The following is a 27,948-nucleotide window of genomic DNA, read 5'->3' as shown; positions in this document are numbered from 1 at the left end:
AAGGAAAGCAACATTTTCAAACATTTTTAAGTTTATATAGTGAATGTTTGAGTTTGTACAGAAGAATACAAACGCTGCTATCTTTTTTTGAACAGTCTAATATTCACTTTTCTTCAATTTTTTTTTTTTTTAGATTAACACAAATATTTTTCTTCATGTTGATTTGGAATAGAATGTGTAGTGTTCCCAATGCATTTGTGTGTATGGAAATAAAGGCTATTAGAAGGATTTTGAGCTTTATTAACTTTTTTCAACACACTGCTATTTTGAACACAACTGTAGTTGTACGAAAACAATTAAGTGACCAAGACCCTGCATGCTATAAATTAAATTACAATAGATTATGCATTGAAAGAAGTATGGTGGTGTAAATAGTGGAAATGAGTCTTTATGTAATCAGTCTGGTCTACTAGCTTAAAGATCACTAGAAGAAAAGATTATTAAACACCCCAGGAGATTCTGTGCACATAGCATTTGTCCCCATCTAAATCTGTGCAGGGGTTGCTGAGCTGTGTTGTCAGATGGCCTGGTCACCCACCTAGTTATCTGATGCCACTGAGGAACGGAGAGGGAGTTCTGAGTGACAGCTCAGGATTAGAGGGATATGACAGGCAGTGCACACAGAGCTTGCACAGCCCCTACCCCTGCTTCTCCCAAACTGCCACAACATCTGTGCTGTCTTGTCTCCTCAACTCTCCTCTATTTTACACAGAATTCCAAGCTGCAACCTGCTATAAAGGGGAATAGAGGGTAGAAACTGTCAGCTTGTGTTTGTGAATGATTGCAGTTGGACAAAAGAGGTCCCATTCACAAAAACACAAGCTGAAAATACCGAACAATAGCTATTATACTAGGCAATATTGGACTAGTGTGGTAGCCAGTGTATGCTGTTGTCAGCTGGTGTCTTCTCGAGCTGCAATCATTCACAGCACAAGCTGACAGTTTCCAGTCTGTCTGTAAACTGAATAGCAAGTTGCAGCTTTGGACACTGTAAAATGAGGAAAGATGAGGAAACAGCAGCTGCAGAATGGAGGGAGGGGGGGTCACGGCTCAGTGCAGGCTGTAAACCCCCCCCATGGGAAAGCTAATATCTTTCAGCTTTTTGAGAGGTGGAGTTACAGCCCACAATGACAGAAAATAGATCTTCTTTACATAGGGAAACATTGTGAGGTCTCAGAGGAAATGTCTTTCATTGCGTTGATAATGCATGTCTGAATTGGAGAAACTATTTTGTGGGAGTTGAAATTGTTCCCTGAGTCTCTGAAATGATTTGAGTGGAATCAGTATACAGGTGATGGAGATGCATAATATGTTGGGTTCTGGTAAATAGTGCTTTTCTCATGGGTGAAAGCATTAAAGCTTTCATATTTAGATCCAATATAAAAGAAGCCTACAACCTAAATAAAAGAAACAGGATCAAGTGGTCAGAACTGTTTGACAAGAAGCCTACTTCTAGGGCCTCCAGTAACCATGTATTTTACATACAGGGTAACAGTACTGATTGGTTAGTTATGCCAATTAACACTAGAAGACCCCCACCAGTTGTTGTAGCCAGGGGCGGACTGACCATTTGTAAACTCAGGCACTGCCGGGGGTCAGTAGGGGGCCCCATGAGATGCCCCTGGTACCCTTTTTTCATAAGCTTTTTTGAGTTTGGGCAAGGACCCAGGGGCCCCATGAGTTGTCAGTCCGCCCCTGGTTGTAGCTGAGAAGCTACAAAGTAACTCCATTGATGTGGGATGGCTAGACAACCCTCATCTTTCAGAAGCTGCTGGGTTGTTCGCCTAATCCTGGAGTGGCCCTTCCTATAAATGAGATCTCTGCTATTGGGGCACTTAGCAGTGAGGAGGGGCCAGAAGCCACCATCAGGGGACCTGAGGAGTATTTGGGCTACTCTGTGAAAAACCGTTGCACATAAGTATGAAATGTTTGTTATTTAAAAACAAAGAGCCACTAATATCACTAACATACGGAGCACAGTCAGGTAGGGGTTGTCAATGGATCATTGGGTAGCAGGGTGGATTTATCCCCACTATTGTTTCAGAGAGCCCAAATGTGTAAGTGATCTAAAGGAGGCTAGTGGGTATCACCCAGGAATAAAATCGGGTAATCTGCATATAAGGCTCTTCATCACATTTTGTTATTTCTGAAGAGCACCCTGAGTCTGCCTCCTCTAGTATGGCACACTTGTATGCACCCCACTCCTTACAACTGGTTAGTGAGGCACTTCTCACATAAGCCCATAGAAATGTGCAGGAAGCTGGATAGGCACGCGAGAGCTGGTGAAAATGTAGTCTCATGAACAGTTAAGCAAAGAACACAATTACTTAAATTGTCCTTTATGAACAGGCCATTTTTATACACGAAGTGGAGTTTTTCTATACATGGGTATCCCAGGTACTACTAGAATCTTATACGGCCATTTTTGTTATTTCTAAGATAAGGCTGAAGAAGCGTTTAGCTTTTTTCACATGTAATGTTGCTACCATTTCTCTGCCACCTGAATAACTCCTCTCCTGATGTTGCTCTGGGCTAGGGTCCCCCTTTCCCTACACTGTTTTGTAGATTCTTTCCCAGCCTGCTCTGTTCCAGACTCACTAAATTGTTTAGTTCCAGGCTCCTCTTATAATCAGACTGATGTGTTCCAAGGCCCCCCTTGCCCAAGCAGCTCTGTTATAGACTGTTTACCAAGGCTGACCTGTTCTAGGTTCCTCCTTTTCTTCCCTTCCTTTTTTTCTTCAGCTGTCCTTGCTGAGTAAAACACGTTTTCAGAGTTTGTCATGCCTGACCCATTATAAAAATCTATCAATGTAATATAAACATCAATTAAAAGTAAACTATAGGGTTTTGTTTTTTTATCATATTTTGTGGCCAGTAAATCCTGTATCTTTTTTGTATTCCAGTTATCTCAGACCCCTGGAAAAAATGTTCCCATCTTTTTGCCCAGCGACTCGGAATATGACTGGTTATTGGCCAAGATCTGGGTGCGTAGTGCTGATTTCCAGGTACATGAAGCTGACGCTCACCTTCTCCGCACCCATCTCTTAGCTGAGGTCTTCTCAATTGCAACTACAAGGCAACTTCCAATGGGGCACCCAGTGTATAAGGTGAAAAAAAGTCTGGAATTACTTTCATTGAGATGTTTGACAGATATTTTACTGTTCATTGGTAGAATTGAAAGCAATTCATGGTGTAAGGCAAATCATCTTAATTGCAGACGTTTTGGTAAAGGATTGTAGGGTCCAATAGTTGAATTGTGTATAGGCAAAACTTTGGTTAAACAGATTTGTTTTAGTGTATTTTTATTTATACACTGCTCAAAAAATCTAAAGGAACCCTTTGGAAACACATAAGATGGGGGGAAAATATCATGCTGGATATCTATACTGATATGGACTGGGTAATGTTAGGAACGTAAGGATCAGCAAGGGAGGATGTCACCAGCACACCAAGGATCACCAATATGGGTCCAATAGTTTTTTATTGAACGATCATAGTTACAGCAAGGCAATGTTTCAGAGTCTCGCAGGACCCCTTCATCAGGCTTGTGACAGAAGGTGGAGAGCGATTTTAGAAAACCATCCACCAATCAGTGAAGTAAGATGAGCCTGGCCCCACCCCATGATGTCATGTTCTCTCCAAAAATGCATAAATTATGAAAATAAACCATATCAGATGTGTGTAAACTGTGTTCCCGGGTATAGAAACATTGTGGTCACGTGTAGCATAGTACTCCCCTGATTGTAATAGTGTCAACTTAAAGCAGTGCTGTATTATGGAAACAATGACCAGCACATACAGTTGTGACCAAAATTATTCAACCCCCAATGCTGTAAAGGGGTTTAGGGACTATAGTGTACATTTGGAATTGTATTCAGAATCAAATCCTACAAGGACGTTGTAACTACCCAAATGCAACTAAAATGACATCAATTGTTTATGTAATACAGTAGTAAATGGTTCTTATGTGGTTTCTTCATTGCCACAATTATTCAACCCCTTAAAGACTACCACTCTGAAGAACAGAGGTTCATACAGGTGCTTTCCATCAGGTATTGAAAACACCTGTGGATGTCACCGAGCAGCAATCAAGCATAATAAGCACCAATTAGGCAGCTTTAAAATGACTGTGATACTCAGCTCCTTCTAGACATTTACTGGTGTGGTTACAAACATGGTGAAGGCAAGAGAATGGTCCAGGAAGACAAGAGAAGAGGTGATTTCTCTTCACAGGAAGGGCAATGGCTATAAGAAGATTGCAAAGATGTTAAACATACCAAGAGACACCTTAGGAAGCATCATTCGCAAATTCAAGGCAAAGGGCACTGTTGAAACGCTACCTGGTCGTGGCAGAAAGAAGATGCTGACTTCGACTGCTGTGCGCTACCTGAAGCGTAGAGTGGAGAGAAGTCCCCGTGTGACTGCTGAGGAACTGAGAAAAGATTTGTCAGATGTGGGTACAGAAGTTTCAGCCCAGACAATAAGACGCACACTGCGTAATGAAGGCCTCCGTGCCAGAACTCCCAGGCGTACCCCCTTGCTGTCTCCAAAGAATAAGAAGAGTCGACTGCAGTATGCCAAAAGCCATGTGGACAAACCACAAAAGTTGTGGGATAGTGTTCTGTGGACTGATGAAACAAAATTAGAACTGTTTGGGCCCATGGATCAACGCTATGTTTGGAGGAGGAAGAACAAGGCCTATGATGAAAAGAACACCTTGCCTACTGTGAAGCATGGTGGAGGGTCAATCATGCTTTGGGGCTGTTTTGCTTCTGCAGGTACAGGGAAGCTTCAGCGTGTGCAAGGTACCATGAATTCTCTTCAGTACCAGGAGATATTGGATGGAAACGTGATGCAGTCCGTCACACACCTGAGGCTTGGGAGACGTTGGACCTTTCAACAGGACAATGATCCCAAGCATACCTCCAAGTCCACTAGAGCATGGTTGCAGAGGAAAGGCTGGAACATTTTGGAGTGGCCATCGCAGTCACCAGACTTAAATCCGATTGAGAACCTCTGGTGGGACTTAAAGAAAGCAGTTGCAGTGCGCAAGCCTAAGAATGTGACTGAACTGGAGGCCTTTGCCCATGAAGAATGGGCGAAGATACCCGTAGATCGCTGCAAGACACTTGTGTCAAGCTATGCTTCACGTTTAAAAGCTGTTATAACTGTAAAAGGATGCTGTACTAAGTACTAAGATTGAATGTCACTTGGGGGTTGAATAAAACTGATAATGCTGTGAGCACAGAAAAGACATTTGTGGTTATTTCATTATAACTGTTATGTTATATTTGTCTGACCTACAAGTGCCTCTTTAATGTAAATGTAAGCAAGATGACTGAATGATCAAAAGCAATGTCAAACTGGCCAAAACACTCAATTTCAGTGGGGGTTGAATAATTTTGGTCACAACTGTAGAAGCTGTTGCCTATAGATGTGGGGGGGGGTCTCCTATTGCCAAGTGAGCTGTAATGAGGACAAACCTAAAGTGGTCCTATTGGTGCAGCAGCCAACAGTGTCATGGTGTTCTACACATGCTCAGTTGCTCTCTATATTTGGCACTGTCTTGAAAATGTAGAGGCTGATCTGCCTAAAGCTTTACTGCTGCTTGGACTCTGGGCTTCAGCAAAATGCCAGCCTCCAGCAAGAAGAAACAGGAACCATGCTGGAGGCAATTTGCAGCGCACACTAATTTTAGTAGCATAATTAATGTGGAATGTATGTTGCTTGCTAAAGAACATTCGTTTTGATCATGTTATGGGTAAAATGCTCTCTAAATATGCTTCTCTTGCTATTGTGTTGGAAGATGTACAAAGATTTTGAAAGTTCAACTACTTGTTTGGATGTAAATTCAAACATGCATGCCTAATATTAACTATAAGGATTTTCTTACTTAAAGCTGAACTGTAGTGTGAATTAAAATCTTTTGTATGTTGCTCAAACTTAAATGTAAGTTGAAATCTAATATCTCGGCCTGTATGCAGTAATCCCACAGCCAACATCCCCTACTGACATTCACTTCAGGGTAGCAGGGGTACTTCTGTGGCCGATTTTTATATAGGAATGCCTGTCAAGGTCATGAGCACAGCCACCGTCATGCTCCCATATCTCCTTGGTATTGAAAGTGTATTGCTGCTTTAAAACTGAACTACTGAAAAAGCAGTTTTTGTCTAATTACTATAGGAATGTGTATTCCTACTTAAATGTTTGGTGTGCTTTGTGTATTTCTAGATATGTTCAGTAATCCTGTGTGTAGGATCTGCCAGTAACAAAGACCAGTGACTGCTGCTCTCATTTTTGTGCAGGGTGACTGGTCTTGCATCTGCCTTGCTCCTGTAATTTTCTGCAGGCAGCCTGTAGTGGGTGGACCTGCTGGGCCCCTTACAGAGCTCTGCTCTCTGCACAGGTTATGTGCTATACAGTGATGTCATTGCTAGTGGTGTCAATAGGGTTGGTGTCACCTGGTACAGTAAATCATGATGCCACCCCCTCCCCACAGGCTCTCTACTGTCAAGCCTGCCACTGGGCAGGCTAGTTTCAGGTCAGCAGCACAGTCATGGTGTGCACCCCAAACTGACCCCTGAAAATGATGTGGTTGGTGCTGGCAAGCCGATCAGTGTGCTGGCACGGATGGGGGCGACACCACTGCAGTTGGATATCACTTCCTACTTGATGGTGCCAGGGCAGCAATCAGAAATTTTGGGTCCCCTTGCACAGCTTTAGGCCTGGGCTTCCCTGGGACCTATTGTCAGATAGTCAGAGACTGCGGACATACTACAGGAGATGGTCAGAGACTGAGGACTTCATACAAGATATGATCAGAGACTGCAGACATACTACAGGAGACGGTTAGAGACTGCAGATATTCTGTGTATATGGGCACTGGGCAGGAACACTCAGCCTGGCTGGTATAGATATAAACGGAGACACACTAAGCTGCTGTTCTGTTCTAAATCCCTCCCTTGAGCCAGACCCATTTCAACTGATTGAAAAACAGGGTCTCACCAAGCATTCTGAGACATTTCCAAAAACATTCCATTAAAATGGGGATTCGGCATTTATACCTAATGCTAGTGAAACCAGGTTAGATAGATTTTTCATGGTGGGAAAAGTTCAGCTTTAAATTGTTAGAAGGCAATTACAAAGTATAAGGTACCCTAAAATGATTTGCATGTCTAGCCTAAAGCAAATATCGTATACAGCTGGATCTTAGAACAGTGTTTTTTTTTTTTTCTTTTTCCTAGCTTATAATTCCACACCTTCGCTACACACTGGAAATAAATACCTTTGCAAGAACGAAACTCCTCGGACCAGGAGGCATCTTTGATCAAGTAAGAACCAAAGCACTGGTTACATTTTGTTTGGCTATTCCAGTTGACTAGAGCAAGTGGTGTCAGTAACAGAACATTCAATAAAATACACAACTGAAATATCTAAATGGAGAAAATAAAGTGTAGTCTTCTGGAAATTCTTATTTCTAAAATTGTGAAAACAGTGGTGGTGATTTGGGGATCGAGGTGGGGTGGAAATTTGCAAAGTCATTACTTGTGGCTGTTAAATGGTGCAGAAAACATTCTGTGGGAGGGAAGGAAGCAACATGCACCAGCTATCCTTGCCTCCCAATGAATCAAATCCTTCAGAGAAGAAGGCAGCAACATGCATTGGTCTCTTTCCTTTCTTTGAATAAAGTTGTTGGTGTAGAAAACAAATCCTTTTCCTTTGGTAAAAGAAGTACTAGTTTGATAGGCCTGACGCAGAGGCATGCTAATGGTCATGGTGAGTATTCTTTTCCTCCAAAAGGACTAGATCTCCCCCACTTGTATGTTGGGTTTGCTTATTTGCCATTCACCACAATCCTTGAAGGTTGTAAAGTTACTTCTTCTTTCAATGACTCCAGAAAATGTGGGCAAGGTGCTGAACTTGCCTGATGTTGAACCAGCAGTGCAGTCATATATTTTTTTTTTTTTTTTCATTTAAATATTTGATTTTTCAGAAACCATTTGTAGAAACATACTCTTTACACTAAATGTATGGAAAATGTGTCAATGTTTTAAAGTGTAACCATATTCTGTGTTAGTCCCCCATAAACTCTATAATTTAACTTTTGACTTTTTAAATTCCTCCTGTTCCATCTTATGATATCTCTCCATCTTATCTTCATTCATATGGTACAGTTCCTCTAATTTACATATTTGAGCCACCCTGTCAACCCAATCTTTTATTTTCGGCACCTCCTGTCTCCTCGAACTTGGGTATCAAACCCTTTGCTGCATTTCAGTTATATTTTTTGACTGAAAGCTTGATACTATGAGAAAATAGCTTGATTCAGAAAATTACAGGTTGATATTCTATTAGACCCAGAGACTTGCCTCTCAATACTCTTGTATTCTAGGACACTCCCACCATATGATACATAGTGCCTCTACCTCCACATCCCCGCCAACACAAAGGTGAATTATCTCCACTCAATCTATGTGCCAAACTCTGTGTAATATACCATCTTGCCATACATTTATAATTCATTTCTACTTCTGCATATTTATATTTTCATGAATTAATCTATACATTTTCCTCTTTTTTCCACATCTATTACTCCTATATCCCTTTCCCATTTTTCTATATATGGAGGTCTTCTGTGTTTTTTATTTCAGTGAGAATCTTCTATATTTTAGAAGTTCCGTGTTTCCCATCTCCCTGTGTGTCTAATAAACGCTCAAAGGAGTTCCAATCCTCTCTTGTTAAAGGCTTTGGCAGCTTCCCTACAAAATGTTTCAATTGAAAATAATGCCACTCATCCATTCTCTTGAAAACTGTTGATCCTACGTGCATTTAACAATGATTTCAATTCCCATCTGTTTGTGTAAAACATCCCAAACTCTTAAAACATTTAATGTGAAACTTGTAATGTGAACACACTTGTGCTATTTGCTAATCCTCGGTATTGTGAAGGTTGTGACAATCGTGGCGTCAGACCCCAGCCCTTCTCACCAAACTCGTGACCGAAAGACTAGCCAATCTAAAACCACGCTGTCACGTGCGGAACAATGCCATGCCCAGCTGCACCCTGCACAAAGATTTTCCAGCTAATGGACTACAATCTGTGTCTTCAGCCTGAGAGCGATTGTTACTGGGTCAGGTTAATTATGCAATTAACCCTTCACACTGCCACCACCTCCTTTTTGTACAGAGAGGAAACTTGGCAATATTAGCAATAACACTATGATTGTTGAATAATCATCTGTATACCATTGTCATCGCAGTCAGGGTATATAGAGGTTTAAACACACAGTAGCGTTCTTCAGAAACTGGTTCTTAGTTTGCATTAAAGAGCTTTAGAAACAGTTCCACACTTTCAGAAAGTAAGTTATTACTAAAAGGTCAAAAGGGTGCAATAAAAATATTTACAGAGAAAGATGTAGCCTATATATAATTATACAGAGAGCAATAGCACAGCAGAGATCAGAGGAATTTAGCAAGATAAAGTACTTGCCAAAAGTCTTGGGTTAAGCAGCTTTCAAGTGTCAGAGTAGAAGGGCCTTATCTCCCAAAATTTAGTTCCGATGTTAAAAGGGAGCTACTTCAACTAAGCTTAGCTTTTCTAGGAACTCTGCTACAGGGAGACACCCTGCTGAGAACCAATTGCCTCATTTGGGTGAGTGTTGCAGGCGGAGACCTAAGCTAGAACCAAAATCCCTCCCAAGTTGACACCAGGGCAATAACTTTCCCTGGATACATGCAACATTCTATCCACGAGTAGATTAATCTGCTAAACGTCTAGCTATGAAATATGACATACCTGCTGGGACTGTTAAGGAGGTATAATTTTCTGCTCTCCTGTAGATGTCAGCTAGGGGGTGTAATATATCAGACGACTTGTATTAAAGTGACCGGTCTGAATATATGCCTGGTTCTTATGCAAGTCTTTCATATTCCAAGATGTGAAATCATAGGGGGAAAATGGATTTTGAATATGATATCTGGTTTACGGTTTATCTGGAATATCTTTGAAGCTCAGTGAAGGACTTGACTGGCTTTACAATCCTTTTCCAGTAAGAGTTAGCAGACATACGGGGGCCAGGCTAATTGGGGTTTATACCATGAGCTCTCCCGCTGGGCCTTGATGCCTTTTTGAACTCTGCATCCAGGGACCACGTATCTCTCAACAGAGGGAGGGGGGATTTGGAGGAGAGATAAAAGATGGAGGATCCTTAGCAAGATGGGTGACCGCGTCTGATCTCTGTATGCACAATTGCTACAAAGGTAACCATACACTTCTACTTAATTTGGTATTACTTGGTATATTTTCTATTTTAACCCAGCATTTCCCTTTTCCATTATGTCCAGTCATAAATTCTCGCCATTATTACAGAGTTATAGTATCTTTTCAAATCTGGTACTCCCAGTCCACCTTTCTCTTTATTTCTACTTAAAATTTCATGGTTTATTCTTGGTTTTTTATTCCTCCAAATATCCATTTTTTTAATTGTTCTGTATTTCTGGTAGTTTAATTGGTATCATTTGAAATTTATAAAATATTTGGAACAATCACCATTTTTATCAAATTTATACGACCAATCCACGACGGGGTTCCCCAACCTAATTTCCTTAGTTCATCCTTGATCTCATTTAACAATGGGATATAGTTTAATCATAAGTTCTTGGAGGAAACAGTTAATTTTAATCCTAGATATTTGAATTTATTCTCTCCAAACGAAGGGAAATTCCTCTTGTATCCTATTTTTCTCTCTATTTGGAAGGTTTATATTTTAATTCTCTGTTTTTGTTGAATTCATTTTTTTCAGAGTTCCCTGAGGAGCGCATTCATTTTTTTTCTCTTCTTTCCCTCTTTGCTCCAATCGAGATTAGGATTCCTCTAATATAGGCCTTATGAGCCTCCCATACCGTTGCTACAGACTCATCCCCTGTATCATTTTCTTCAAAAAATTGCTCTTTTTTAATTCTTTGATTTGTCTCTTGATCCTGGAGGTGTTTCATTTAACCTCCATACTTTCCCCCATTCAACTCCTTTCCCCATAATTGCATTGTGACGGGAGCATGGTCTGATATTGACATCAACTTGAGGCTTTAGTTAAAGTAAAAATAGAAGTGATGTTCCAGCAATATATAATCCAATCTTGAATAAATCTCGTGTGCATGGGAGTAAAACGTATAGTCTGTCCTTCATATGCTTAATTCTCCATATATCTACAAGTTGACATTTGAAATATCATTTTATTCAAGGATCTCGGAGACCTACTCTCCTCCCTCTGCACAGGAGACGTCATATCTGAGGGTCCATACAGAGATTAAAATCTCCTGCCACAATTAAACTGAAAAAATTAATGGATTTCAAAAAAGGCAGAGTATTAAGTATCTCCGGTTTCTTATTTGGACAATAAATATTTGCTAGTGTACAATCTTTGTTGTAGTTTTCCCTTCAAAAACAGATCTCCCTTCAGGATCTACTAATCTGTCCACCTTAAACCTTATACTTTTCACAAAACCTATTGCCACTCCCTTAGCTCTTGTAATTGTGGAATCTGCATAGAACCACAATGGATAATATCTAGAATTTAATTTCATTTGTTTCTCCCCCCAAATGTGTATCCTGTAAGAAAACCACTAAAGACAATATATGCTGGATCTCTTTAAATATCCCAAATCTCTTCCCAGGGCTATTTAATCCATTAACATAAGTTACAAAATGTATCTCTTCCATTCTTCCCTTATTCTCCTATCCTTCTCCGTCCCCTCTCCTTTCTTGTTCATGTCTTCTCCTTCGTTCTCTAGGACTTCTCCAGGCTATATTATCTCCCACTATATCGCAGAGACTAAAAATACCTACCCATTCCCCTCTCATCCCACCACCCTTCCCCTTTCCATTGCCTCCCCATATCCCTCTCCCACCTGGCCCAGACTGTCTTTTTACACCATGGCAGGACCTCACTGCCACATATTCCCCTCTTGTTTCACACCAGAGGGGTAAACACACCAATTCCTCCTTTTTGGCATGTCTCTGTCCGCTATCACTTACAGGGAGCTAAACCTGTCTGACTTTACTTCTTTTCTTCTGTAAAGGGGAACGCTATCAACATTTTTTTTTTTTCTGGGTGTACATCCACATGTACTTTTGAACCTTTAACAGGGTCCCACTGATCCTTCTGCCAAATCTTCTACCTTTTTGGCTTTGGGGTTCTGGGGATACTTTTTACTTCCCCTGTATCTGATGAAAGAATGCTGAGGTTGGTAGCATAAATATAGAGGTAGTCTCTTTACCGAATTTAGCAAAGCATTATTCTGTTTACCATTAATATCAACATTCCAGAATGAATTACACAGCTCAATATTGCCATCAGGAACTTTTTTTCCCCAGTGTGCTAGGACAGTGTCTAAGGAGGGACCACGTACAGGCAAGCAGTTACTCCACACGACCTTCCCAAGTTTCACATCGCTTCCTGTTTTCCAACACCCCATAAACAACCGTCCTATCGACTGACATTATTTTTACACCTTCTTTTCAGATTGGTTTCACCAGTCTCTAACTACTTGTGTCCTCCACATAATACTTTAACCAATACCTCCGGGAAAACCGTCTTATAAGCATCTCAGTATTGTGGAGACTGAGGTTAAGCTCTACAGTCACTCTTGCAGCAGTTTTTTTTTTTTTTTTTTTTTTTTTTTATTCCAGGTCACACTCCTGTGCAATGTCCTTTGTCTCTTTCGGTCAGTTTACTATGTCGACTGCGCTTATGCTTATCAGATGTTTCCCAGAAACTGTATATGCCGTCATAACCTTTGATACTGTACCTTGTGATACGGCAAATTGGCATCTTCAGTCAGAGGCACCAGATAAGTGGGCACCAACAATTTTCCCTCTTTGAAGCTCAGTAAGCTCTGACATCTGTATTACTAGCAGCGCACGCAGTGAATGACGAACGTTCGGCTTCCCACCTGTTAGCTAGGTGTCTCATCACACAGCAGAAGAGAAATGTTACACTTTTGCTTTCAACACGAAGCATGTAATCACTGACACCTGCAAATTATGTAGTTTGTCAATATTTTTGTTTAACCCCCGTACATGTACAGACAACTTGTTTATGAACAGGAAGGGGCCATCCCCAAACTGTTCCCACAAAGCTGGGAGCATGAAATTGTCCAAAATGTCTTGGTATGCTGATGCCTTTGGAGTTCCCTTCACTGGAACTAAGAGGTAAAGCCCAACCCCTGATAACCCCACATCATAATTCCCCTCCACCAAACTTTACACTTGGCACAATGCAGTCAGGCAAGTACCGTTCTCCTGGCAATGGCCAAACCAAAGACACGTCCATCTGATTGCCAGACAGAGGTGATTCATCACTCCAGAGAACTTCTCCACTGCTCTATAGTCCAGTGGTGGCGTGCTTTACACCACAGCATACAACGCTTTGCATTGCTCTTGGTGATGTAAGGCTTGGATGCAGCTGCTCGGCCATGGAAACCCATTCCATGAAGCTCTGTTGTGCTAATCTGAAGGCCATATGAAGTTTGGAGGTCTTTAGCTATTGACTCTGCAGACAGTTGGCAACCCCGCTCTGTCATTTTTACATGGCCTATCACTTCGTGGCCGAGTTGCTGTTACCAGTTGCTTCCACTTTGTTATAATAGCACTATAAAAGTTGACCGTGAAATATTTAGTAGCAAAGAAATTTCACGGATGGGCTTATTACACAGGCGGCAACCCATCACGGTGCCACTCTTGAATACACTGTGCTCCTAAAAGCGACCCATTCTTTCACAAATGTTTGCAGAAGCAGTCTGCATGCCTAGGTGCTTGATTGTATACACCTGTGGTCATGGAGGTTATTGGAACACCTGAATCCAATAATTTGGAGGGGTGCCCCAATACGTTTGGCAATATGGTGTATATACACCAGAACACAGAATATGAAATGCCTGCAGAGGAAGTCATACATGACACCACAATAGGTAACCTGGGCAAAAATACAATAAAATAGTTACATGTAGTAGGCACTTTTCTATGTATGTAATGCACCAGGTATGATGAACATCCAGTGATGTACTGATTAGGCACAAGATGGCAGTATCTCAGCAGCAGAATCCTGTACAGGCTCAAAACTGACACCATATGTAATGTAATGCAAGGCAAAGCATGGGCCCACTAAGTAAATGCAATTGCCTGCTATAATGCTGTTTCTAGAGCCGTTTCCAGAGTACTATAACCGCTGTCCCGATAAATGGAAACCTCCCCATGGATGACGTCACGATGTTCCCATTCATCGCGACAGCGGTTATAGTATATACACCTACTGAACGTGAGTGCATTTCTTATGTTTAATTGATGCATACATTTTTAATGAGGAATACGGCTGACACCAAGAGGTTTATCAGGAGGGAGCATACTTTGGAGTCCTCATTCAGCAAGCTGATCGGAGTCCAAATGGGACCAAAATGCAGTTAGACAATAACATTGCGAGGTCACACTGCATGAGGTGAGCAGATATATGGTGGAGGATGGTTCTTGCATGGGAATTTGTGACAGCTGCACATACTTTTCATTATCCAAAAGGAGGGTTCACAGAAGAACACTATTGATTGGACTTGCGTTTTGGAATGACTTTTGGTCGATTTCATACTATTTTTAATTCCTTTTTGTTTTTATTCCTAGATAGATATAGATTTTTTTTTTCACTTTGCTTTTGATATATAGTGTGCAATTTTTTTCATGTAGTGCAGCATTTTTTTCACTTTATAATACTATTGGCCCATAAGTATGACTGAGCCTGCTCAGAGGCCAGGAGAGTTCGGGTGAAAGATGTGAGGAAGGCTGAGATGCAGGAGCCTAGAAAGGGGAACCAGGGGGAATGGGCCTACCTACAGGCTGGAACTTGGACAGGAGGATTGCTCAGCCTCACTGGCCCCCAGAGTGAGTACCACCTGTGGAGCCAGGAAAGGAGCCAGCCCAGCAGAAGGCAGCTACTTGCCTACACCAGCTCACAGGAAAGAGACTGAGTAATCCTACACCCCCTGGGCCAGTTAAGGGGGAAAGAGCATGCTGGTGGGAAACCTGATTTGCTCCTTAGCCTTGACTAAGGCAAGTACAAACATTCGTGCTCCACCCAAAGTAGTCTGCAAGTGCTCTTCCCTCTTCCCTCTTTCCATCAGCCTTCCTTTGTTATATCTCCTCTCTCCAGCATGCTCTTGCTAACTTTGTTTCTATGCCCTCTCTTCTCAAGCTTTTTTTTTTTTTTTTTTTTTTTTTTTACCCCTCCTCCCCACCCCACAACCTGTACATTTCACCCACACTTCTGCTCTCTCAATATCATTGCGCTTATCTCCTGCTTTCTTGGGCCACACAATATCACCACTACAAAATCACTGTGGCATTTGCCCTCATATAAATCCCCCTCCCACCCACCTCCCTCACCCTCCTATTACTACTAACTTCCAGGGACATCGCCCCAAACCCTGGCCCTGCACCATCAAACTCCAACCCACAGAAGCAGCAGCCTCCCCTTTCTGGCCGCAGCCGCAACCCTCGCTCATCTCAATTTCCCTGCTTCCACGTGCTGGCCCCTCCATCTTTTGTGCCCTCTGGAATGCCCTCTCAGCCTCTAACAAACTTTCTACTATCAATGACCTCTTCCTCTCCCACGCTTTCAACCCACTTGCTATCACTGAAACCTGGCTCCAGGATTCCGACTGTCTCCTCTCACTCTCCCATGGTGGCCTCCTCTGACTCCACCCCCTCTTCATCCACTGGGTCTGGGCAAGTGAGTCCAGACTTCTTCTTTCCCCACAAAGTACGTTCCAGATTCTTCCTGCCCCTCTGTCTCTGTCCCTCTGCTCTTTTTGAAGTGCACTATATTGTCTCTTTTCTCCTGTTTTGTCTGAGGATCGCAGTCATCAACCAACCTCTGGGCCCAGTTTCAGGCTTACTTGTTGACACTTCAGCATGCCTACTGTACTTTCTCTCCTCTGAGGTGCCTGCCATCATCCTCAGTGACTTTACCATCCCAGTCAATGTTCATACCTCTGCCACCTCTCAACTACTCAACCTAACTTCCACTTTTAACCTAAAACAATGGACGCAATCCACCACCCACTCCAATGGCAACACCCTCGACCTTGTGTTCTCCCACCTATGCACTCCCTGTAACCTCTAAATCCCCTTTCCTCTCTGATTACAACTTTATCAGCTTCACTCTCCCTGCCTCCTACCTCCCATGCCTCTAACCAGCAAACAGTTACCTGTAGAAACCTCCACCACCTCAGCCCTGACCTTCACTCTGCTATTGAGCCCTTCTATGATAAAATTGCACACCCAGAACTGGCCACATCTGCCTACAACTATCTATCATCCTCCCTGGATGCTCTTGCTCCACTCTCCAAGTAGAACCAGGCCTTGTCTGTCACAACCTTGGCAAACGCATGACACCAGAAGTCTCAAGAGAGACAGCCGCACTCTTGAGCGAGCATGGCATAAAACTAAATCCCTGAAAGACTTTACCCTCTACAAATCCGCTCTTCTCAAATACAACTCCAGCCTCCATGCTGCTAAGCAAACTTACTACAACACTCTCTCAAGACCCTCTCATCCTATCCTCGTCAACTCTTTTCTACCCTTAATGGTAGGTTCTGTCCTTGGGCCTCTCCTTTTCTCTCTACACCTCCTTCCTGGGCCAACTGATAACCTCCCATGGGTTCCAATACCACCTCTCCCATCCTCTGAAACTCCCTACCACAGTATGTCCGGTCAGCCCACACCCTGTCTGCCTTTAGGCGATCTTTGAAAACTCACTTCAGGGAAGCCTACCCTACCTCCACCTAAGAACTGTACATGAATCACCTCTACCAGATCGTCCCCCGCAGCTATCGCCTTTTTGTATCACCTCCCTTCCTTTTAGATTGTAAGCTCCCCAAGCAGGGCCCTCATATACCTTCTGTACTGAAATGTATTGTAATTGTACTGTCCCCTTATATTGTAAAGCGCTGCACAAACTGTTGGCGCTATATAAATCCTGTATAATACTAATAATATAGTTGCTAAGGAGTTTATCCTCAGTTTGCAGTTCCCTTGGGCATCCAAGTTATTAACCCCTTAATAAAATCCCAAAAAAACAAAACCAGACCAAGGACTGTTTTTTACTGTATCTTGAATGCAAATCTGTGGAACATGCTTGTTGCCTGGCCGTGCAAGACTATGGAGTACCCAGATCTTCAGCAGCCCCTAAGGGGAATAGTGCTACACTAGCATAGCCACCATCAGTGCACCTTGACAGTATAGCCTTAGCAGTTTATAGATCAGATCTTTCTGCTCACTGTTGCACTTCAGGTGGTATTATTGTTTATGCTGATCTGGACGCCAAATTCCAAACTTTGCCTCCTATTGTACATTTATAATCTTGCATGCCAGTTACTGTCAATACTATGTTCAAACCATTTTATGCTTGCCTGATTACCGAGTTATTGAGTTACTTTTGCTATCTGGCTTGTGCCTGTTTTCTCTGATATAGCACTGGTTACTAAACATTATTTCAATGGGGTTTTGTGGTACTGTATGTGTATTCACTGATCGGTCTCCAATGACTGTCGGTCACTGGCTTTCTGTTCTGCCCCTCCAGCGCTCACAGAAGTGCCAGACTGTGCAGGGGTTGGGAACGGCTGGCTCAGGCTCTCAGCAGTGCGCTCAGAGGTTGGCATCTGAGGGATCCCAACATTGTCGGAATTGCTGCAAAGCCTGGACAGGCTCCGTGATGTCAGTTGGCAGACCTTAGTGCACTCCTTTGCCCTAGAAGAGAATTATGGCCAAAAGAACTTTGACCATACTTCTCGTTTACTTGGCAATATTTTTACATGTATTTGTTTTTCTGCATTCTCTCTCAAGGCCTCTGTGACTGGGAATGGAGGAGTCCCTGTAATTCTGAAGAAAGCAATGGCTGAGGTGACCTATAGCAGCCTTTGTCTCCCTGATGATATAAATGGCAGAGCAATGGAGCACGTTCCAAATTACCTGTACAGGGATGATGGCATGAAGATCTGGGAAGCTGTGGAAAGGTAAAGATCTTCCATATTCAGAGAGACAAAATAAACATGGGGGTGTCTAAGCGAAACTTTACGTAAACCGCTAAATACATAAATGAAATACTTATATGGGAGCGGTTTTAACCACTTCCCGTCCGGCCCATGTATATAAAAGGCCGGACGGTGGCAGTGCAGGGGCGGGTTGCCGTTCATAAACAGCACCCGCCATTTTGGACACTGCGTGCTCCCTGGGAACACCTATCACTGTATGGGACCTCTGTGTGAGGTCCCAATCAAGTGATCACTGACTGGCCAGTGATCACATGAATAGGAGTAAGCAAGATGTCACTTCTGACATTGATCATTCAGATTTCACACGAAGTAAGCAGAGATCACATGGTACAAGGCTATTCACAACAGCCTTGTACCATGTGACAAGCTGTGACCAATCACAGCTCACACAGTATTGCTCAATGGTTGCAAGAATGCAGCCAGAGGAGAAATTATTGCTTTTACAGCCTTTATGGGTGTAAAAAGCAAGCAGTGCTAGGGTGACAGTATGTTAAAAAAAAAAACAAATATAAAAAAAATTAACACCAAAACTTATAATTAGTTTAAAGTTTTTGAAAAATTATCATTATTTTTTTTTTGACTAAAGATAACTGAATACATTTTGGCCAAGAGTTATGAAGAAATGATTTATTTGCAAAATGTTAAAATAAAAAATCCCAGTGGTGAATAAATGCCACCAAAATAAAGTGTCTCAAAACAATGCAAAAAATTCATATGGGTACAGTGTTGCATGACTGCGCAATTGTCATTCAAAGTGTGACAGTGCTGAAAGCTGAAAATTGGCCTGGACAGGAAGGGTGTAAGTGTCTGGACATGAAGTGGTTAAATGGCACTGTATTTTTGTCCATCCAGTCCTGAAGTTTACATAGCTTTGTCCCACTGCAGTCCTGTCTGGCAGGACAGAAAACGGACTTTTTTGCTTCAGTTAAGTCTTGTCCCAGCTTATGACTGGATGTTGAACAGAAAAGCAGCAGACTGATGAGCTTACCTCTGTCACTTTGCACTCCTCTTTCTGTCATTATCTTTACTATTAGTATGTTCTATAACGCATGAGCCTTGTGGTACAAATAACTGGCTCCTTATGCTGCCTCTCCTAACCTCAGTCTAAGCTCTGCTGTACAATGACATTTAAGGGCTGCAACTAGCTCAAAATCAGGTACTTGCACTGCGTGTAATAAAAAAAAGTGATGCTTTTTTAAAGAATACAATTCTGCATTCATCTGTTTAAACATGATAGTAAACTTTTTTTTTTTTTTTTAGCTTTGTGTCCAACATCATTCATTACTATTATACAAGTGATGTGATGGTCAAGGAAGACCCTGAACTTCAGGCCTGGGTAGCTGAGATCTTCATGGAAGGATTCCTGAATAATAAGTCTTCAGGTACATCTCCACTCTGGTGTTCTTTACCCTTGGTTCACACCTATGCATGTTGCGCTTTATTCATTTTTCTGGCATGTTTTGCAGTGCATTTCTGAATACATGTTTTTGATGCATTTATGTTTTTGGGGAAGTTTGTTTTTGCAATACCTGTGTTTTTGATGCTGTTCTATTCAACCAAAAACAAACTGTTGCAGGGAAAGTCCCTGACCCTTCCAAAAACACACTGGCTAAATCACACAGATGTGAATGTGAACCATAGGAAATAATGTTAAATGGACTTGTGTGTTTTTGCAAACTGGGAAATGCACTGGAAAATGCACAAGTGTAAACCTAGCATAAGTCAGTGCTGAAAACGAAAAGACACCTAATTCAAAAATGTTTTCTTAACATGATTTCTATATTGTGTCCATGTAAAAATCCGGTATACACACCCATTCAGGTACCTCTGTGATTGTGGTTTAAACTGGGCCTCTTTTGCTACCTCAAATGCTAGAGTACTGGGGAATGTTCATATAGTGAATTGTCCCTCACTTACACTATTCATTATTTTAAATTGATAGGCTGTTTTCTTGTTTACCTCTTGCAATGTAGCACATACTGTGGCTGCTGGTGAAGAGAAGTGGAGCAGGTGGAACATTAACACACATGAAACAATGTTTTAGAATTTTTGACACTAAAGCCTCATTATTTATTTTTTTCTTAAACATTCAACGTTGTAATACTCACATTAAAGCAGGTTCAAGTAAACTAAAGACAAGTTTTTTTACGTGTTTTTCTTCTTTTCTTTTTCTCCACATCTTGTTTAGAGTAAGGATATAACTATTGGGTAGATTTCTCATTTCCTGTCCCATAGCCAAAACAGGAAGTGAGGGGAAATTCAGAGTGAGGGAAACCCGGGATGTCATCAGAACTTGTCTTCATTGGAAACTTCCCCTCTATTACTGTTCTGGTGATAACCCAAAATGTGGGTTTCTCTTTCACTCCTGCTAACAAAATATAGAGAGGGCAAATCTCCTTAACAGAGTAAAAAAAAGCACATCTGACAATTCTAATCCCTCTCCATTCTATCTAAAACAAAGGTTTTGTTTCATACTTTAGGACATGTTTGCTTCCATATACAACATAAAGATATTGCACAGCACCATGTAATGTGTTAGTCATATTGATTTGTGGCAAATGCATGTAAACTGATGTTTAATTGAACCTGTGACCAGCCTACTCAGGTATTTATATATTGATAACAAGCGGCAAATGGACTTTCAAAATTAGGTTTAGCTGCACGCACTGCAACCGTTCATCTTCTAATTTCACAGCAGAAAGCAGAAGTACAGTACTGCAGTTGATCAAATGGTTCTTTTAGCAGCTCAGTTCACTCTGCTACCCCTTTAAAAGAGTAACTCGTGAAAAGCTTCACCGCTTGTTCCCCCTCCCAGCTGTGTCTTAGCAGCCTTCCAGCCTTTTATTTAATGTAAATGTAGCACCCTCTTCGTGCAGCTAGAGGGAGCTAGACCCTAATGGTTAGTCAGGAGCTGGTTAGCAGCTCAGTTTTGATAACCAGAGGGGTCAAATTGTGATCAGGGCTGAGAGACTCTTCAGGCTAGCCCCTCTGGAATTTCCCACTGCTCTGAGGCTTTTGGAGGAGGGCCCTGAAGGCAGTGGTGGATCTGAGGAGTGGCTGGCTGCACTCGAGGGACTTCGAGCCCCTTGCCATGCCTTCTATTGGGGATTGGCTGGACTCCCTTAAAAGTGTAACTGCCTGCTTAGTAGCAGGAGTCAGGTGGAGGGAGAGGGGTGAGGCTGAAGGAGGAAGGCTGCCAGGAAGCCTAGTGAAATGGGACCTGCCTGGAGCTGGAGAGGAGGATTTCCCACCAGCACCATGGTGGGAAACCAGATTAGCCCCTACTAGTGACTGTACCTCATTTAAAGGAACAGGAGCCAGGTCCCCTGCTCAGGAAGAGTCTCCAGATTGCTGGGTGAAGAGGAGTTCATCTAGGGTCTGGGGTGGTAAAACTAGGTGCTGCTGGCTAGCACAACAGAGGCTGCATCAGAGGCGAGAAGTTTGTGCATAGTTCAGGAAGTTGTCCTCAGATATGGGTTCCCTTGGGCATCCTATACCCCCCTTACCCTAGCCAAGTTCCAATCCCATCAGTAAAATAACAAAATAAATGCTCAAGGACTGATTTCTGTCTCTGGATGAAGCTTGTGTGGAAAATGCTGAATGACTGGCTGTGCCAAACTATAGGGCGACCCAAATTCATCAGCAATCCCAAAGAGGGTTGTGCTACATAAACACAAAGCAAGTGGTCTGTCGTTCCTGTGAGTTCTCAATGTGTTCCAGTTTCTTCCTACAGATCAAGAGGATAACTGGGGTGAGTAGTGCCAAAACATTTTTTTTGTTTTGGATTAAGCAAGGATTAAAACACCCTGACAAGTGTTTGTTTTTTTTTTTTTGGCCTCTGTATCCATCTGAGATTTCCCTTCTTTCTGTCCCTAAAGAGAAGAGCACCCCCTTCATACAGTTGTGGTCACTGAAAGACTTACCCTCACCTCTTGTTCTTGTGACAATTTTGGATATACTCTCACTTTCTGTCTCAGTAACAATGATCACCAGGACAAACAAAAAGGGAGAATCTTTTTAGCGGGGACACAGCAATAAAACCTTGGCAGAGGTTCTAAAGCTACTCATAGATGGGTCATGTTTTGATCAGCCAGCAGGCTGTTCTACGGGGGAAAAAAGAATGGATTCCCCCTTCCACAGAAGTAAGGTGGATGTCGGCATCCTCCACTCTGTGCTATTGTAATCTGACCGCGTAGACTTCTCCCTTGTCAGAATACACTGAACAGCACTGATCAAATTAAAAATTTCCAGCATTCCTCTGACAGAAGTTGATCATTACATCAACTGCTGTTAAGTGTGCCATAGATGGAGTGAAATTTGGCTGGTTCAGTAGGGACCGACTGAATTTTGATCCATCTATGGGCAGCTTGACTATTCACATTTTGCCAGTGCACACGCTAAATTGTCATCTAAATGTCTCCTTGCCTCTCCTGCCACTGCATACTGCTCTTGGGAGCAAAAAGCGACAATCAATATGTTCAGTTGTTGGGATCATGTGAGCTACCTTCTCTGCCCCAATCTTCATTTACCCATGGAAGCAAGGAGAGAAGGCCAATCAAAAGGGAAGGAAGTATACATTGCAATAAAGTGGTTGTAAAGGCTGCAGGTTTTTACCTTCATGCATTCTTCAGTATGCAGCTCTCCCCCAGCCCCCCTAATGCTCACCTGAGCCCGATCTCAATCCAACCGATGGGCACGAGCAGTGGCTCTCCCAGGTCTCTCCTCATTGGCTCAGACACAGCAGCAGGAGCCATTGGCTCCCTCTGTTCCCAATCACAGCTAGTGAGGGAGCAGGGCTGACCTACGCTCTCTTATGGACACAGAGTGGGGCTTGTGAGCAAGCATGCATGAGTGCCCCCATAGCAACTGGCTTGCTGGGGGGCATTCAACGGGGGGGGGGGGGGGGTGTCCAGTAGCACCAGCAGGGGACCCAAGAAAAGGAGGATCAGGGCTGCTCCATGCAAAACTATTGCACAGAACAGGTAAGTATAACATGTTTATTTTAAAACAAATTACCTCTACAGTCACTTTAAAGTGTGTGCCTGACTGACTTCCTGAATTACGGTTCCAATATACCAGTCTCTCAACCTTTTTAGCACAGAGGAACCCCTGCCAATAATTATATCTACAGTTCATGGTACTGTATATTAGTGTGATGGTCATGGGAAGAATAATCCTCACATTGGTGTTCATTGGAAAGATTCCCCTCTTACAATCATTGTCAGTGGTTGCTTATCTGAGAAGCAGAAATTGCTCATTGTTCAAGGAACCCCTGGCAACCTCAGAGGTACCCTGATTGAGAGTCTGCTATAGACAGTATTGACCAGTCTACTGAAATTGAAGATGCCCCACAGACTGCTGCATAACCCATTCAGACATTCCTTTGTGACTGTTCTGGGAGGGTTAACCAAATCAAGTTAGAAAACCTTTATTATAAATGCTATTATTTCCCCTGAGATGTTGGCGTTCACTATTCCTTGTGCCATTGCCTAAACAGGAACAACTGTTTCTACAGCATTTCCATTTAGAGGCAAATCCTATGCCTGCAAACTATTGAAAGCTTGTCAGATCATGCATGCACATGTAATTGTTCTCAGACGTCTATGGCACATTTTATATACATGTTAAATTGGCAAAGGAAATCCCTTTCTACTAAAACTTGGTTCTCTTTTATGACAGAAGTCCCATCTTTCTTGGCAACCAAAGATTCTGTTATCAAATACCTGACAATGGTGATCTTCAGATGTTCTGCTCAGCATGCAGCTGTCAATACTGGTCAGGTGAGTATAATAGTACTGGTACTCTCCTTATGTACCGGTGATTCTGGGTTGGTAATTAATTTGCCTACACAATAAGTTTAGCAAGTTACAAGCATTTGGAGGCAGCATGCTGAGGGGTTCTGAGGCAATCTGCGGGGGGGGGGGGGGGGTAAAGATATGCAAAGGGGTATGACGTTATATGGCTGTTACAGAACCACACCCATTTTAAATGCCCCACCCCCAGTTAAGATGCATTCTCTGCCTACAATGGCTGACAGGACACTTGGCAAACAAAAAGGGGTCCCTGAAAACTTTTTGGGAAAGTTGACCTCTATGCAGGATGGGGGCCACTGCGGAACATGTGAAAGGGTCCCACTGTGTGTTTTTTAATAAAGGACTTGTCAAATGTTTTTATATACTTTTCACACTTTCTTTGATGAAAGAGTAGGGTTAATATGTACCTCATACTCATTCAAATATGGGGGGGGGGGACTGGGATCTGGGGGCCAACTTGTTAAAGGGAGCATCCTGATTCTGAGTCACTCCCCCCCCCCCCCCCCCCCCCGCATCCCAACAACCACCAGGGCTGTGGGGAAGAGGCCCTTATCCTCAACATGGAAACAAGGTGCCTGGAGAGGGGGGGGGGTAGACCATCTCCCCCAAAGAACTCTTCCATTTTGAGGGCATGTGGCCTGGTTCAGAGGGAGGCACTCACTTATCCCCTTCCTTTCCTGGCCTGCTCGGCTGCATCCTTGGATAAGGGTCTTGGGATTTTGGAGAGGACCCCACGCTTTTTTTTTTTTTTTTTCTTTTTGAACAAAATTGCGAAAACTCAGAAAACCTGCAAAATTTTGAATCAAGTTGAAGAAAAAAAATATCCAAAAACCAAAAAAAATCAAACAAATCCCAAAAAACAAATCTTCACTTAATGAATGTAAATGAAACAAATTTTCCAGCGTGCACATGTCTACCTCAAACGTACTCTTCTCGTGTCCCCTGCCAGCACTCCTACCTCCTCCCTTTGAAGTGCCCCCATAGCAAGCCGCTTGCTGGGGATGCACTTGTGTGGGCTCGATACAGATCTGCACTGCCTGCGTCCATAGACAACATAGCCCCACCCCCTACATAGGATTTGACAGTGGCCTCCTGCTTCCTCCGCAAAGCCTGTGAGAATAGGGAGAGAGGACAGAACTGCTGCTGACAGGTACAGCACTGGACTGAGTTAGAACTCAAATACAAGGAATGCATTATGGATATAAATTCTAGGGTATGTTCCAGTTAAGTTCTAATGAGTTTGAGGAAAACGTTCCTTGGATAAGCTACAGTTGAATGTGACTAACAGCTACTAGCTATACCATGACCTGGGTAAAGGAGAGCCTTCACAGACACTTTATGCATATTTGCTTTGGGACATTGACCCAAAACATTTACCCAAAAAATAATAATTCTGGAAATGTTAGTTGCCTGGCTGTCACTTTGTTTCAACACATTTACTAGGGGCAAATAGTGCACTTGCATCCATTTTCCCCAGAGCTTAGTGAATGTGGTGAAGCTTTACTTTGTTAACCACTTGCCGACCGCATATAGCCAAATGACGGCTTCACCGTGACCAGCTAGTTCTGGGAGGATGTCATGACGTCCTCCCAGAACGTGCCCTCACGGGGGCACGCACCCAGCAATCTCCGTGAACGTTGTGTCCTACAGACACAGCTGATCACGTGATGTGGTAAAAGGCCAATCACAGCAGCCTTTTACCACGTGATCAGCCGTGTCCAATGACACTGCAGATCACCTTTACTCATGCTGTGACAGTGTGAGCAAAGTGCAGCAGAAACCTGGCAACTGCATTTAAAGTACTTCCGAGAACCAGCAATTGTTAGAGGATGGATCGGCACTGATCATCAGGGCACTGATCATCAGGGCACTGATCATCAGGGCACTGATCATCAGGGCACTGATCATCAGGGCACTGATCATCAGGGCACTGATCATCAGGGCACTGATCATCAGGGCACTGATCATCAGGGCACTGATCATCAGTGCTGCCCACAAGTGCTGCCTATCAGTGCAGCCTCATCAACACACATCAGTGAAGGAGAAAAATTACCTGTTTGCAAAATTTTATAATAGAAACAGACTATTAGATTTATTTAAATTTTGAAGAAAAAAAAAAAACACCCGGCGGTGAGTAAATACCACCAAAAGAGAGCTCTATTTGTGTGAATTATAAAAATTTAATATGGGTATAGCATTGCATGACTGTGCAATTGTCATTAAAAGTGCTACAGCACTGAGAGGTGAAAATTGGCTTCGGACCGAAGGGGGTATAAGTGCCTGGTAGGTAAGTGGTTAAGAATACCCAATCTGGTACATGGGGAAAAAAACCCAAACCTCACAGCATTTTGCTTGCACATAATTGGATGATGGAAACCAGCAGCGCTTCACCACATTCACTAAGCTCTGGGGAGACTGAGTGCAACTGCACGTGCAAAGTGATAGTTTATTTGCCTTGAGTAAATCCAACCCTTCAAGACTCTGCGTCCTTAATAACTGATGGCTCGTCAGCGTGATTACACACCCTCTTCCCGACAACCCAGGGGACCGCACATCCTTTTTAAAACCTTTTTTGGCATGGGGTTCCCCTTACCCTTAAAATCTGTTCCAGACCCAAAGGGCTTACTATGAAATGGGGGGGGGACCCCACGTGCAGTTCTTAATTTTTTTTTTAATGCTGGCATTCTTTTGTTGACATTCAGTTGTAAGTGGGGAATACCGCTGACAGCTGGTGAGTCATCGGTTAAGGATAAGGCAGCCACCCGCTCCTTAACCCGCTATTCACAAACACTGGCACAAAAACTGAAACACGCCGGCAAAAAATGCTGCAATTGAGTGCTTTTTATCCAATGTTTTTAAGCTCCTAGTGTGCATGGAGCCTCAGTCACTTTCTTAGAACGTGTGCAGATAGGGACTCCTCACTATCCTTCTTATAATTGTTATTGGTGAATTGATCAAAAAGTATTGAAGCCAAAGGGTCAGGCAACATTCATAAACAATGGCAACTCCCATGTTTAGTGTACAGGTTGTGGAATCCTAACCTATGTTTTTTTTATTTGTGTTTGCCTCCTCTGCAGTTTGACTTCTATTCCTGGATGCCTAATGGCCCCACCACCATGAAAAGCCCCCCACCCATCACCAAAGGTGTCACTACAATGGAGACTATTTTGGAGGCATTGCCGGATGTAAGCAGTACAACCGGTGGCATAAATTCTGTGTGGGTTCTCAGCAATGAGCCCATGGATAAGGTGAGTGCCTGGAAGTAGTGGGAAGTAATACACAAATATGCCCTGGGCCTAAAAACTGTAGAACTATGTCAAATAGAACCTGACAATCAAATGCATTTCCAGGGTCTGCTACAGCATGTGGTCATTATTTAATACTGAACAGATGAATTAAAAGAACATCATAGCAAGGTCTCCTTTTTTTACAGAGGCGTCTAGGATATTACCCTGATGAACGTTTTACAGAGAAGACCCCACAAGAGTTCATTAAGAAGTTCCAGTATCAACTGTCTGAGATCTCCAAATGCATCCAGGAGAGAAACAAGACTATGCATCTTCCCTATATCTATCTGGATCCAAGTGAGATAGAAAACAGTGTCTCCATTTAATAGTAATGATGGATATACTGGCTGATTTTGCTCTTCAGTTTTTTCAGTGCTTTGTATCTTTACTGTCCATGTGTTACGGTATCATAGCAAATTAAGAGAATGTGAACAAAATCTTTACAGAAATAAAGGCTTTCTCAGGGAATATCTTTATGTAAATATATTTACCATCTCTTTGCTGTTTTGTTAAAATGGTCCATTAATCAATCAATATAAAGCTATATTAAAAATCCTGCCAAGATGAATACAAAAAAGGATTAGATGCTTTACTTTTCCAAAGAAAATCATGTTTTGGGTTCACTCAAGTACTGCTTTCATAAAAAAGGAGCTTAACCACTTGCCTACCGGGCACTTATACCCCCTTCCTTACCAGGCCAATTTTCAGCTTTCAGCGCTCTCACATTTTGAATGACAATTACTCAGTCATGC

At 42.6% G+C, this 27,948-nt stretch overlaps 1 protein-coding gene across 1 annotated transcript in view; it reads left to right on the top strand.

Annotated features, from left to right (window-relative positions):
* Positions 1 to 27,710, top strand: part of LOC149450862 (hydroperoxide isomerase ALOXE3-like) — a 55,067-nt gene extending 27,357 nt beyond the window's left edge. The window contains exons 8-14 of the mRNA XM_089691361.1: positions 2,904 to 3,107; positions 7,245 to 7,331; positions 17,888 to 18,057; positions 19,357 to 19,478; positions 23,776 to 23,876; positions 26,987 to 27,157; positions 27,343 to 27,710. Coding sequence (XP_089547487.1) covers positions 2,904 to 3,107; positions 7,245 to 7,331; positions 17,888 to 18,057; positions 19,357 to 19,478; positions 23,776 to 23,876; positions 26,987 to 27,157; positions 27,343 to 27,522 — 1,035 coding nt within the window. The 3' untranslated portion in view covers positions 27,523 to 27,710. The remainder of the gene's footprint in view (positions 1 to 2,903; positions 3,108 to 7,244; positions 7,332 to 17,887; positions 18,058 to 19,356; positions 19,479 to 23,775; positions 23,877 to 26,986; positions 27,158 to 27,342) is intronic.
* The last annotated feature ends 238 nt before the right edge of the window (positions 27,711 to 27,948 follow it).

The sequence above is a fragment of the Staurois parvus genome, unplaced genomic scaffold (assembly GCF_062004578.1).
Source record: "Staurois parvus isolate SC_StPar_1 unplaced genomic scaffold, SC_StPar_1.0 ptg000562l, whole genome shotgun sequence".
In the NCBI taxonomy this organism is placed as follows: domain Eukaryota; kingdom Metazoa; phylum Chordata; class Amphibia; order Anura; family Ranidae; genus Staurois; species Staurois parvus.
The sequence above is the reverse complement of the archived record's forward strand: the minus strand, read 5'-3'. Positions and strand labels throughout refer to the sequence as shown.